The 13799-nt window shown below is 35.6% G+C and overlaps 1 protein-coding gene across 2 annotated transcripts in view; it reads right to left on the bottom strand.

Annotated features, from left to right (window-relative positions):
- The window catches only part of LOC116173842 (xaa-Pro aminopeptidase ApepP-like), a 59514-nt gene that overhangs the window by 8118 nt on the left and 37597 nt on the right, over positions 1-13799 (bottom strand). Inside the window, exon 2 of one of the 2 annotated variants that reach the window (XM_031491558.1) lies at positions 27-253. In XM_031491558.1, the coding sequence (XP_031347418.1) occupies positions 27-253 (227 nt within the window). Of the gene's footprint in view, positions 1-26; positions 254-13799 lie in introns of those variants that run through there. The other variant, XM_031491559.1, reaches the window with a different exon arrangement.

A 13799-nucleotide genomic window follows, 5' to 3' on the forward strand; every position in this document is an offset into this window, starting at 1 on the left:
ACCGGATGCAAGTAATGCCTACTTACTTGATGATCATCGTCCGATGTAACTAACACAGCGTGTAATGGCAACGGATCTTTCAACTCCGCGGGGTCGTTGAGTAGTCTTCGTAAGGCTATTAATCGGTCAGTTGTGTTAACACGACGAATTGGTTGAGGTAGAAGGCCATATTTAGAACATGCTTTTCTTAATTCTCCTGAGGCGATACGTTTTTCATATGAACTTAAATTATGACGGGTGCCGGTAACTGAATCTGAAACGGAACATAATACATATTAAAATACAGGAGAGGATAACAAAATAATACTTCAATCTAAAGGGCTACTGCATATATACACCCTTTTTAAGTTATGCTACCCTGGTAATTCGCTGACGTCAATTCTATTGTTCTGACACCCACGCATCTCAACCCTTTAGGTATAACCTGCCCTAACGTGCACCATCTGTAGCCTGGTTGTGTCGCGGTTATTTTTTATTAGGTCACTAATATCAACTTCACTTTAAAAGAGAAAACGTCAACTTTACCATTTTTCTGTTCTGCGGTCCTGATGGGTATAAGGCGATGGAATTTCTTAAAAAGTTTCTTTTTTTTATAAAATATTAGCATCTTGTCTCATATATAATCGTATAATGTGCCATTAACTTCAACTTTTATCGCACCTATTATCCTACTGGTTTAAGGTAAAATAACTTTTGGAATATGCAGTTTGCTTTTAGTACCTAATCCTTATTGAACAAAAGATTGTAAAAGGCCGTAAAAGCGCAAATATTCGTTTGGAGGATCTACATCATTACTGTATTTGTACTCGTATTTTGGTTTTTATAAAATAAAGAAAGAAAAAACCACTGAATAAATTACTTGATGGAAACCGAGGGGCTCTCTTTTGATCGGCTTATTCTGTAAACTTGTTTGCAATGTGATGACAGTTTAAAGGTGGCGTAATGAAAACGAAACAGATCTTTTTAGATAGATAAGTTTTCGAAAAAAAAACATAAAATTATTCATTAATTTTTAGAGCGCAGCGACTTAACTCTTACCATTTTAAATCGCGTGATTGTGCAAGTGTCCTATCTTTGGAAATTTCCACTCTGGAACTTTTTAATGCATTTATCAAGTATGAAAATGCGGCATAAGTCATAACTTTCTTTTTTTCCATCTGTCGGTATGTTCGGCCGTCTGCCTTAGGGTCCTGATCTCAGCACTCAGCACAGCTCGTTCGTGTCTCGATTGATAGATTTAGTTCTTCGATTAAGGATGCCAAATGCTTATAATATATTTTCTACAGGCATACAGTGCCTCAATTTCAAAAGCGACTCTCCATGTTTGATACATCTTCAGAAAGCTCTCTCAAATTGCGTTTCAAGGGTGTTAATTACACAGATGTGTTGAGAAAAACGAAAAAATATGAAATTTAATCTATCTTTCACTGAGGCAAAGAACAGAATCGTTTTTACTCAAACAACTGCACAGTTTACTGCTGTTCTTAAATCAACGGTAGTGATCCATTACCTAAAGTTCAATGTGATTTTGAACATTTCTTGTATTCTTCTACGTTTTATTTTGCTTCAAATCGAGGGTGACCATCGAGTCACAAATCTAAGAGATATGAAATCGGTTAATTGAAGGTAAAGTACTGTATTTTAGCACTACGTTACTAACAAAGTTAAATTTTTGAAAACAACTTTTTCTTCCCTTAAGTTCGCCGTTTTGGTTTTTTGGAGCAATCATTTTTTTTAAATAAAGACTTACATTTTACCACCCACACGTTCGTAAGGGAGGTATTGCATTGGGGTAAAAAATGATCCCTTTCTTTACGGAAATACACGTTCTAAAGCACCAGGAACTCGAATTAAACAAAATTTCGATGATGTCGGTCTGTCGGTCTGTCTGTACTCTCATTTGCGGCTACACATGATATTCTTAGATATAAAAGGAAGGAACTGAAACGCTTTTGGGCGGAATTGAGCGGAAAGAGTGAGAAATACAATGTCTTATTTCCATCACTAAAAGGTAAAAGGAATATCTTATTAATTCTTTCATCAGCGAACATTCCCTTTAGTCTACGCAGGGTGTCTACACTTTTTGACGTTATTAAAAAAGGAGTTACTCGCAATATCCGCGCTACTTAAGAAATGTTTTTGTAATTTGAAGAACTTTTTTTATATTTAATTATAAACAGTGCTGTTTTATGAGTATTATACAGGGTGTTCTTAAATATGAAGTACATACGCAAGGGGATAGTCCTTTGGCTTATTTTATGGGTAATGAAAGTTCATATAAACATAAGTCCACAAACGTTTCATTACCGATCTACAGTGTTATAATTCCATAATTTTTTAATTTTTTTTTTGCAGTTTTTGTGATGTTTAGATCTAATTTAGAATATAAATTATGCTGAACATGACCATGACGGTCATGTCAATGGTAATGAGAATGTACAGGGTGATGTTTTTCAGGAGTTATGGTTAAATTTCTACCCTGAACTTTTTTCGGTGTGCCGCTGGTAGATTGTAAAATAAGAGTAATTTTTTCATATCTGCGACCGTTATCAAGAAAAAAAATAAAAATAAATTTTCGATAGTGATGAATGAAAGTAAATTTTTTAAAATGGTCAAATCAAATGACCCCTTGGGGTCACGCCTTTCTGTCTCTGCCAAACACTTGAACCTATTCGATTCAAACTTTGCACAGTTGACATATATATCACATATAACAAGCCTATTGAAAATGTGTCAAATCCAGTGACCCTGTAGGGTCAAACCGAGGAGCTCTGCCGCTTTTTTAGATCCGCTTCAGGGGTTTATTTAGCTAATCTCTTGTTTTTATTAGTTTTGACAGTTCGCATTTCAAATATTGTATCCTGTGTTAGTGTTTGTGTCTACATCATTATAAATTAAAGGCTTAAATTGTAAGGTGTACGGTGTAAAAGGACATTCTGTAGATCGATACAGAACCGTTAGCGGAGCTATGTTTATATGAAATTTTCATACAATAAAATGGGATTGCATGGGAAACTATCTATTTTATTGAAGAGCTAGATTAAATGTGCAGGTTCTGCCATTTATTTGGGCTGATTGAAGTTATTAAATAAACACTCAAAACCATGGATTTCAAAATTGGTAGATATTCGTGTTTTGTATTCTTGTTAGTTACTTCCCAATCTGGAATATTATTTTGAAATAAGAAACATTCATATAACTCCCTCTGTCTTAACTTATATATTTAATTTTTTTTAATCGGCGGTTTTCAGTTTATTTTTAAATAACCTTTTAGGACTCGGATATTCAAAATTTATAAACGGAAACTTCTAAACTAAACTTCTCAATAATAACACAGTTTCCCAAATCACATATAATCCCGATTAAGGGTACCCTGCATACACGGACTTGAAGCCTTCATGAGAAGCCTTATTAAGCGGCACAGCAAAGCGATGCAAGCTTTACAGGGGAGACTCTGTTCGTCTGTCCGTGAACACGATAACTGCCAAACGCTTAGATTTATATCATTCCATTAGAAATAAAACAATGCATACAACGAAATATTTACTTTTTAGATGGTTAAAAAAAGTTTTTTTATTTTTTATTTAACGATGCGCCTCTGCGGAATAATAAATCGGATACCTAATTAAAATTTCGTACACAGGGCTGTTAATATTAGTGTGAATCGCACTCGTATTATATAATATTATATAACCGAATTCTCTACTACTTTTAGATAAGCTGTTATTCACCCCCAATAAACAATATTTAAAAATTACGAAAATCAAATTGAATTTCGGAATTTGATCTATAATGTAGAGACATTAGCGATATTTTAAATTTAATGTAGTAGGTGTAAGCATGTTGCTCGGCAGCTTAACTTCGTTTAAATGTAGGTAATGTTAACGGAGTAAAGTAATTGTGGCAATTTATGTAAACTGGTTTTATGCTTCGATGAACATATTCTTTTTGTCCGTTTTGGAAAAAACAAGACTTTCAAGAAAGGCTTTACACATTTATGCTGCCCTGATTGCCGACGATCCTTTCATTACATCCTGTAGGGGCCTCCGCAGCCACTATTTCTCGTTCGTCGGGGTTGATTATTTATAAATCTGTCTTTTGAAGCTTCGGCGTGAAGCAGTTCGAAATTATTCTACAAAGTCACAGCTGCATAGTGGTTCGATAGTAGATTAATTGCGTTCTTATTTCGCACATATCGCGTTTATTCTATAATGGGGTAGGTATATAAAATTCAAAGCCGCATTTCCTAAAAATATTCTAAAAGTAGACATCCTTCTAAAAATTTATCGAAAAACTCAAATTTCAACATCAAAGCTGTTTCAACACGCGCTTTAATTTTATTCCTAGCTCAAAACGGATTTTGAAAGTAATTATAATTCATAATTTGCAAAATTGGGAAGTATATCTACATATCTTTTAAATTAGCACGTTTCTTTTGAAAGCGTTGCTTTGTGTGATCAGTTCTTTGTAATGTAATTTACATCAACTTGTATCGTGTAGCGGTATGATTATAACAAAAGCGATACTTATCAAAGGATATTTAAACACCTGCAGAAATACGACATTGCAGAAAGCCATATTTGAAAAAAAATTATCAAAGTCCTCGTGTGAGATCGAAGGGACTTCAGCGCATTTTTGTGTGGCAGATCAGTATTCTATTAGCCACTTTTTACTCAACCATGAATAAAAGATCTTGTCGAAGGATACCACATTCCCTTTGACGGTACCCACTTCCGATGTCCCGTTCACCCGCAATTCGCGTTTGAAGATTTAACTCCACCATCAGTAAGATCATGTCGGGAGCTACCACATTCCCTTTGACGGTACCCACTTCCGACGTCCCGTTCACCCGCAATTCGCGTTTGAAGATTTTTCTCCACCATCAGTTAGATCTTGTCGGAGGCTACCACATTTCCTTTTTCGGTGCATACTTATATTACACCCACATTTTGGTGGATCTCGCTAAAAACCTTCCACAAGATAGTACTTAATTTTTGGGGGCACTTCTCATTGCTCGAGCTTCTATTGGCGACACGAGAAAGAGAGACAGCCATTCGAGATTTACGAAACGTTAAAACGCGTGACAGAATTCGCAACGGAAGGTAAAAGGTGCCCGAAGTTGACTACCTCTCGAAGACGCGCGCGCGCCTTGCATAAGGTCGTTAATTTCGCCCCTAGGCCAAAAAACAAAATTCCGCCACGCAGGAGTTGTGCGCGTTTACAACATCTTTCCGACGACACCAATTTGAAAAGAATCGGACCAAAACTGTAGTAGAAGATAGGAAAAAACTGAAAAACCTTCACGTTAGTATACTACGCTCGAGGATGACGCCCAGAAGTCGCTAACTCCACATCATGTAGCCGTGTCCCCAAGGTTTACAAATTACACGGCCTTGTAGATACACGTACACCCGTTGCCTTTTTACAAGAGTTCTTCTACGCGCCCACATTTTCTGCCAGCCAGCCGACCAGCCAGCCAGCCAGTCAGCCAGCCAGCCAAAGTGAGATTAAAAACTACTTTTTACAAATAAATTTGCAAAAATGCGCTAAAAAACGCTTTTGGGTGTAAAGCGCGTTAAGCGTTCACATCCCCAAGGAAGTAAGCGCTTGCTGAAAATGGGTGTCGATTGTGAGATAATTAGAAACAAAGAATTGCCATACCTCCGACTTCGTAATATGGTCCTTAATAAGAATAAACAGACAATGAAATAAGAACAAGTTAAAAAAGTAATCTTAAACGATTTGCAAAAAGTGCATTTTCACTTGCATTGCATTCATTTCTCATTTGTAAGATGCAACTTCTGTTCAAATCGTAAAAATCCGGCCACAAATATTAAAGATAGCGTTGCAAATGTGCAATCCATTTTTGACGTTCTACTTCAATTTCAGTTTACTAAGAAGAATTTCATTTCAATGCTTTTCTAAATAAAAAAATTGGCACTGCGCAGGCGCAAAACCAAATTTTGAAACTGGCGTTTGATTTTCCTTTATTCCAAGTGCCTATGTATCAAATTTCGTTTAAATACTTACTAATTAAAAAAGTTTGCAATTCGGCTTTTAAATGGTCGAGATGCGAAAAGGGCACCTGTGAATTTTGAATCCATTCGACTCAACTTTTGGCATTGCGTATTATACGGCTGAAGATATGCCCATATTGAATTTCATGCAATTCAGTTCATAACTAACGGAGATGTAAAAGCGATCGGACATTTCTAAACAAAGTCATCGTTCACACGAACAGATAGATGGACAGACAGACAAATTAACAGACGGAGAGACTAACAGACAGACAACAATACAAAATTATAAACGATCTGTATGATCGTTAATAAACGGCAACCAAAAGTGTAAAATTATGGAACATGTAAAAAACGGTTTTTTGGTTTTGTTACAATAACTTTTTTAGCAATAAACGCAGATAAAATTCCTGTCTTGGTGTAAGCTTCGACACCATAACGAACCAAATAGCGAAAAAAGTAGAACAATAGCTCTTAAGATAAAGAACTAGTAGCGTTGAGTGAAGTTAATTACTCAATGCTAGTAGCGTCCCAATGGATGACTGGACGGACGGACGGACAGACGGACGGACAAAGGGGCCACAATAGCGCATTTTTTTAATTTTTGTGGAAATTCGCTAAAAATTGGATTGCGTAAATACAAAAGTCGTCATGCACTTATTGCACCCGGACAGATAGACGTACTGACAGACAGAGGGAGACAGTCAGACGCTCAGACGGCGATACAACATGACTAACGACCTCGAGAATCGACAACGACAAAAGTGTAAAATTATGGTACATGAAACAAAATAGATTTTTTTTCCATAACTTTTTTCTTAAGCGGGACAGAAAAAATTCCTTTCTTGGTGCAAAGCCTCGACACCATAACGAACCAAATAGCACAAAAAACTAGAACAATAGCTCTTAAGGTAAAAAACTAGTAGCGGCCGGCCGGACGGACGGACGGACAAAGTGGCCACAATAGCACGTTTTTTTATACTACTTTTAACTAAGAACATGCGTACCCAATTTCAAAGCGATCGGACATTTCTAAACAAAGTTATCGTTCACACGCACAGATAGATGGACAAACAGATAAAGAAACAGGCGGACAGACCAACAGACAGACGACAGACAGTAATACAAAATTATAAACGATCTCTTAATAAACGGCAAAAGTGTAAAATTATGGAACATGTAAAAATTGTTTTTTTTGGTTTCATTACATTAACTTTTTTAGCAATAAATGCAGAAAAAATTCCTTCCTTGGTGCAACCCTTGACACCCTGCTCCACACCATAACGAACCCAATAGTGAAAAAGTAGAACAATGGCTCTTGATAAAGAACTAGTAGCGTCCAGACGGACGGACGGACGGAGAGACGGGCGGATAGAAGGACGGACAAAGTGGCTTTGTGGAAATGCGCTAAAGTAGGTACCTAAAACCATAGTGTAAAAACTGACAACATTGGTGTATATGACATACAGATCTGAGATGAAATGAAAAGGAAAGGTATTTTGAGCCACTTCAAAGATGATTGCTAGGGCGGAAGGTTCCAATAGCAATAACGACTCGCCATCTTTAAAACAATGCAAAATTATGCAATTTCAAACTTTGATTTGTAACATAATAAGAGGTAACCTTCATTATCGATAGCACTTGTTGTGCCGGTGATGCTGCTTTCGATTCCTCCTCCAGTTTTCTTTCTCCCTACCTCGGAAATAAGACGTTAGGATACTTTTTCACACTTTTTGACAAGTAAAGCTTCTTCTGGAAACTTTTCTATATCTCGTTGCGCCATTTCTTCATCAAAAGCTTCTTTAATTGCCCTCGATACCTTTCTTTCTAATAACGTACCAATAATTAAATACCCTAATGAATTTATAAACATTAAACATTGCTTACATTGTTCGATGCATGCGCTTTTCTATCATTTCGTTTTATGATGTCATAAAAGTGCTTCAATTGCTTACTGGTTTTTTGGTGATTGAATGATTGATTCCGAAATGATATCTGCTGTAACGAACTCCCATGGGCTTGATGTTTCAGAAATGCGGAAGTATCTGAGAATTCGTCACTCTGGATTCTAGTTTATTATGTTCCTTACTAAATTGGAAAAAAAATGAGTATTCGGAATTAATATAAGACTGAAGGTTGCATGCCGTCGAGAGGCGTAAAGGTGAGAAACTTTATCAGGAAGCAGTGCTTAATTTATAATATTTTAGCTACTGTAATAAATTATTCTAGCAGTTAAAAATATATGTTGGAATAAGCTCCACTTTCAATAAAATTAAGCACTCAATGGAAGTTTAACCGGAACTTTTATTGAATGAACTCAGGACAGTCACTAAGTTACTACAAAGAAGGTAATATTTGCTTATGATTCAATCAATTATTTGCAGTAAAGTTCTCTCTGTACTTCGGTAAAGATTTGGCCACGGATCTTTTTTTACATTGTTAATACAAACGTATAAATTGACTATTAAATTACAGATAACAAAAAAGAAAAGCTTTCTATACTATCCAAAAACTAGGCTTTGTAAAAAAATCACACATTTCCATAAAAGTACAACGGTTGTCGGCGCCAATTTTTACCAAATATTTACTCAATGCTTAATCACCTTGGTTAGTAATCAAGAAGATTTTTTGTTTTGTGCATACCAATCTAATTTAATCAAAGGTTTAATTTAATCATGCTGATTAACTAACGGCCTGGTTATTTATTGTTTGTGCATTCGGCCGATAGACAATAAAAGGCATGATGACATGATCACGGCTTTGTCAGCTACAAGGGTGCTATAAAAACATACAGAATATGGATGTAATGAATCAATGGTGTGATTTAACTAAATTACTATAAATTGGTCACAAGCAGACTTCTGTTTACAATATATTTTAAGCAACGTTTGTTTCATTACATGTGATATGTGATCATTTGATCTCAACAGAACATTAACCAAAAATTAGTGATACTTTTTGAAATGAGGGGATTGGCAAACAAAAATTAAGTGAAATTAGGGTCGTTTTTATATTCCCGGACTGAGCTGTTTTGAATTTTGATGCAATTTTTCAACATCTGTTTTTTAATCACATATGCCTTGGTATCTTGGGTGGCAAGTTATAAAACAATATTGCAACCTGATTAATTTTATTAACCTGTCAGATTGTGTTGTCGCGCGTTGTATATTTATCAAAATGAATAAAATCGAATACTGGGATCATGCGTGAAGTTCCCTACAAAACAAGGAAAACCTCCAAAAATTACGTTTGAAGAAATGTTGACTGTATAGAGGGATGATTGCCCTTCTCAGTCAACTATTTGCGAGTTGTCAAAATTATTTAAACATGGATGATCACTGTCTAGGGTGCCTTGTTAACGTGAACACTTCATGTTTTTAAAAAATCAAGTGTTCGGTAACGAAGGATGCAGACTAGAAGTGACAATTAGCAGATTCACTCGGAGTTTTAGAAACCACGGTTTTCAGAATTTTACACAAGTGGCTTTGTAACGTTATTCTCATACATTTGAAATAAACAACAGCCTACGCCGTTTTTTGATGCGTCACATTGTAAAATGGATTTTTTCATTGGGTCATGCCGGAGATTTTGTGATTATATTTTTTAGGTTTATATAAGTTTTTTTGTAGATGAATTCCATTGCCATTGCATATTGTTCTTTAATAATTGACATAACGGGTATAAATATGCATATGCATGATTGTATATGCCATGTTGTCGTACAGTAAACTGATTGCTCTTTTCATAAATCTTTAAAAAAACGTAGGCATTGCATTTAAAAAATAACATTTGTATCGACTTCTACTTTAACTGGAAGTGGTACCGGCAATGTTAATATGCTTTCGAATAGATCGTGATGTTGTGTACAAAATTATATTGGACCAGTGTTTCGAATCTCGACAAATTAAAACGATACTGAGGTGATTCTATTATGCTTAAAATCTCAAATAAATGTATATAAGGTTGGCATTATGCTGTCTGCGCATACGCATTCGATTTGTACAATATGCGATATGTTTGTCTTTACTAGAAGCATCTTCAGTTAAAATTTCAAAGAAATATCTTCATAAATAAGAAAGTTTGCGTTGCATGCACACACCTGGTTTTGACTGTATGCGTTATGATTGCCTTTACCAGAAGCATCTTTAGTTAAAATTTAATTTAAAGATTGCCAACACCTTCGTGAATTTGAGAATGAGATCAAGTCAAATTTCGAAAAAAAGGGAGTGTGCCAAATATGAGACTGCCACCAAACCAAATAATATGTTTGAGGATAAACGAGCTCACATCATGGTTGAAATTTCAAAAGAACCAACCATATAGATATTAACTTTCTGTTGTTTGATGGTCAATGGTACAATTTAGATTGAAGAAAGGACGGGAAAGGTTTTGACAATATTTGCTTTTCTCATTTGGGAAATTACGCTAGGGGTATTAGGGCCCCTTTGCACTCAATCTACACAATCTGTAAAAAGATTGCAGGTTACCACAGGGTTTCTAACTCTACAAACTAAACTAGGTGTACGACCCTTAGATTATATTCAAAACCTTAGCACTCAATAATATTGGGAGCATACTCGATATTATTCATGCCCCCTCTTTTATCTACGTTTACTGGAGTGCAATTAGTAGATACATTCATTGGAATAAAGAACGAATACCTGATTTTTTATGAACTGTGTTAAATTGAATGTGTGGTTACATATATTTATTTATTTATTTGTTTATTTACACCACACAAAATCAGAAAATTCCAATTATATGGCACTGAGGCTCTGAACATACATTATGGCTTCTGATCTAATTTTATTCATTATTACATTTAGGGGATCGTGGAAAAAGTCGATATAATTCTCTGAGGAGAACTTATTTAAAGTGGTCAGGATCCTAACAAGTGGGGAAGTTGTGTTGTTAACTACAAAAATAGTATTATTTTTCCTTATAGCGTAACAAATGGTACCTTCAGCATAATTTTGTGAAGTAATTCGGAAGAGTTTACCAAACTATTATGTAAAATTTTGGACAAAAATTGTTATTTTTAAGCCGAAGTAATTAATCTGGGTACCGTAAGAGATCAAATGTGGATAATTGTGGGTTGACCTAAAAAACATTACTCGGATGAACTTTTTCTGCACTTTTTCGATTATGTCAGAGTTTGAGTTTGAGGAGACCAGATACATGCAATAGCAGCATACTCAAGATACGACAATGTAAAGGCATTGAGTTATTTAAAATGGGCTATGGGAAAATTTACATTGTAACAATTGTTTCAAGTCATGGTTTCCTCGCTTGTTTCCTCCCGAATCATCTGCCACAGTACCTACTGTAAAAACTGTTTCTAAAACAACAAATTTATTCAAATCAGTAATAAACCTATAAGATTACCTACAATCGGTCCTCGAATTGTTTTTCATCGGCGTACATAAGGCGTACCAAACAAACTGGATAGAGTTAAAATGGGTCACCTTCCGTGGTATGTACACTGTGTCAGCGTGATGTACGAGAATACCCTCCCTCACCGTTAGTTACTACTTACTAGTCTAACGACATAACTACCCTTTACACTGTTCTATGGAATTAATTCATTAATGGATGCTGATTCTATCGACCTATTAATAGCGTAATTCGTTTTCGTTGTTATAGTGATATACGGACATGGTGTACATAGGTGATAGCTCTATATATGAATTAATTTGCATTTGTTTAACGAAATGTATCCTTTGGCCTTTAAGGACATCATTGTAATAAACGCGAACGAACGTAAATTTCGAAGTTCAACAATCTTTCCCTAAATTTAGAACCCGGCGGTTATTGATCGACGTACAAAGCGCCTTGAGGGCGAGTGGCCCTGGAAAGCAGTCAAACATTCGTTTTCGGGTATTAGGGATACAGGAGAATCAGCCAGTAAAGCAAAATTAACCCCTATACGAATATAATATGAGCGAAGAGTACAGACAGAAAGGTCAACGTTCGTTCCACATCGAGCAGGGTCATTTGCTTGAAGGGGAAGTCCAGGTTCGAACTGGCGTCAACAACAAACCAGGAATGCATGTTGTATAGAAGGGTGTTATGTAAACAAAAACCAACACTATTATTAGCCGCCTTTTTGTCGTATTTTCGAACCGCAAGAGGAAGAGTAATTTATACCTAAAGCAGTAACGAAAGGGTTAGATGTGGGGGCGGTTTGTAATAGAATATGACGTCAACACGCCAGCAGGGTAACAGAAGCGCGAAATGGTTAAATAAACGAAATTAACCCTTCGGAACGAAAGACACATCGCAAAGAAAAAGGTCAAAGAACTTTCTGCGCGAAGACCAAGTATGCCGGTGCTATTGGAAAATGACGTCAACAAGGTAGTAGGCTTGCAGAAACGAAAAAAGATTGTCGGGCTTTGAGGGTGCAGAATTCGAAGATGCGACACTAAACGACGATCGAATCGTTATAGGAAATTAGGAGATGTGTTTACTTGAAATGGCAGCCGCACGGATAAATGTACCGGATTATAAAAATATATTTGTTCTGATTAGACGTGTAAAATCCTTGAATCTAGAGGACGGAAGTGGGTCACGACACGTGTTTCATAATTTCCAAATCTGTTTTGTTTTACCATTGAATAAAAAACACTATAAGAAGCCTAACGCTTATGGAAGAAAGCGCGACAAATCTCACAAATCCCCTTGCACCCGCATTGGTTGTGACCACCGAACTCTCTTTGCGGTAAATAGGAGGAAAGCAAATTCTCATTCTTCTCAGTTCAAGAATCGACTCTATTGACAGTGTTCCCATTATATTCTCAGTTCAAACTCTGTCGCGCTTTATTTCCACGGGGGTTAGGCTTCTTATAGTGTTTTTATTCAATGGTTTTACACAATTCTAGTTAGTATATTAATTTTAAATATTACATAGAATAAACAACGCAACAAAAACGTTCATTTAGTCCGTCATTGTCATACAATCTTGATAAAGGATTCAGTACAAGGTTTTTGACAAGAATGATAAAAAGGCATTACCTATCTCTGTAAAGTAACAGCTTTGAATATAAAATATACAGGGTGTTCATTTGAACTTCTCACCACGGATTTATCGAAAATCATTAGTTAAGGGAAAAAACGCCGAGACACGCAACAGATTGCGACAATTTTTTAACCAAAAACTACTTTACCCACTTTCACCCTTTGGCCCCCAGCGTCATTCCCTTAAAAGTTTTAAATAACATGTGGTGTCGAGTAATAGCTTGTTTGAAAGGTCTTTCGAAGTCCTTTATTTAGACGTTTGATTTTTTAAAATCGGTCGATTCGTTTTCGAGAAATTTAGAAAAATCTTTATTTAATTTATTTAATCGACCTTTAATTTGTCAAAAACAAACGAAAATATCACTTATTTGTTGCTATGGGAAAGAAAGTATTAAATTTGCTAGTTACCTTTCTGACAATCTTGGGATAGTGAAAATTAATTTATTGATTCAGTAAAGATTTTTCTAATTTTCTCGAAAACGAATCGACCGATTTTCGAGCCGATTTTAACAAATCAACGTGAAAATAAAGTACTATACTGACTCTGTCATCACTAACAGATTGACATTAGTCAAAAGTTCTAATGAACATTAAAATTTTATATTAAAATATGATTTCGAGTAAAACTTAAATTAAAACTCGTCAGTAAAATGACACCAGACACTACTTTATTCGGGCATTAAATTCAATATATCCTCGTCAGTAATGTGTCATTTTCATGACTTTTATGTATACATATAACTATTGTTTTGTGTAGGCTCCATAATT

The sequence above is a fragment of the Photinus pyralis genome, unplaced genomic scaffold, assembly GCF_008802855.1.
Source record: "Photinus pyralis isolate 1611_PpyrPB1 unplaced genomic scaffold, Ppyr1.3 Ppyr1.4_LG6, whole genome shotgun sequence".
NCBI lineage: Eukaryota > Metazoa > Arthropoda > Insecta > Coleoptera > Lampyridae > Photinus > Photinus pyralis.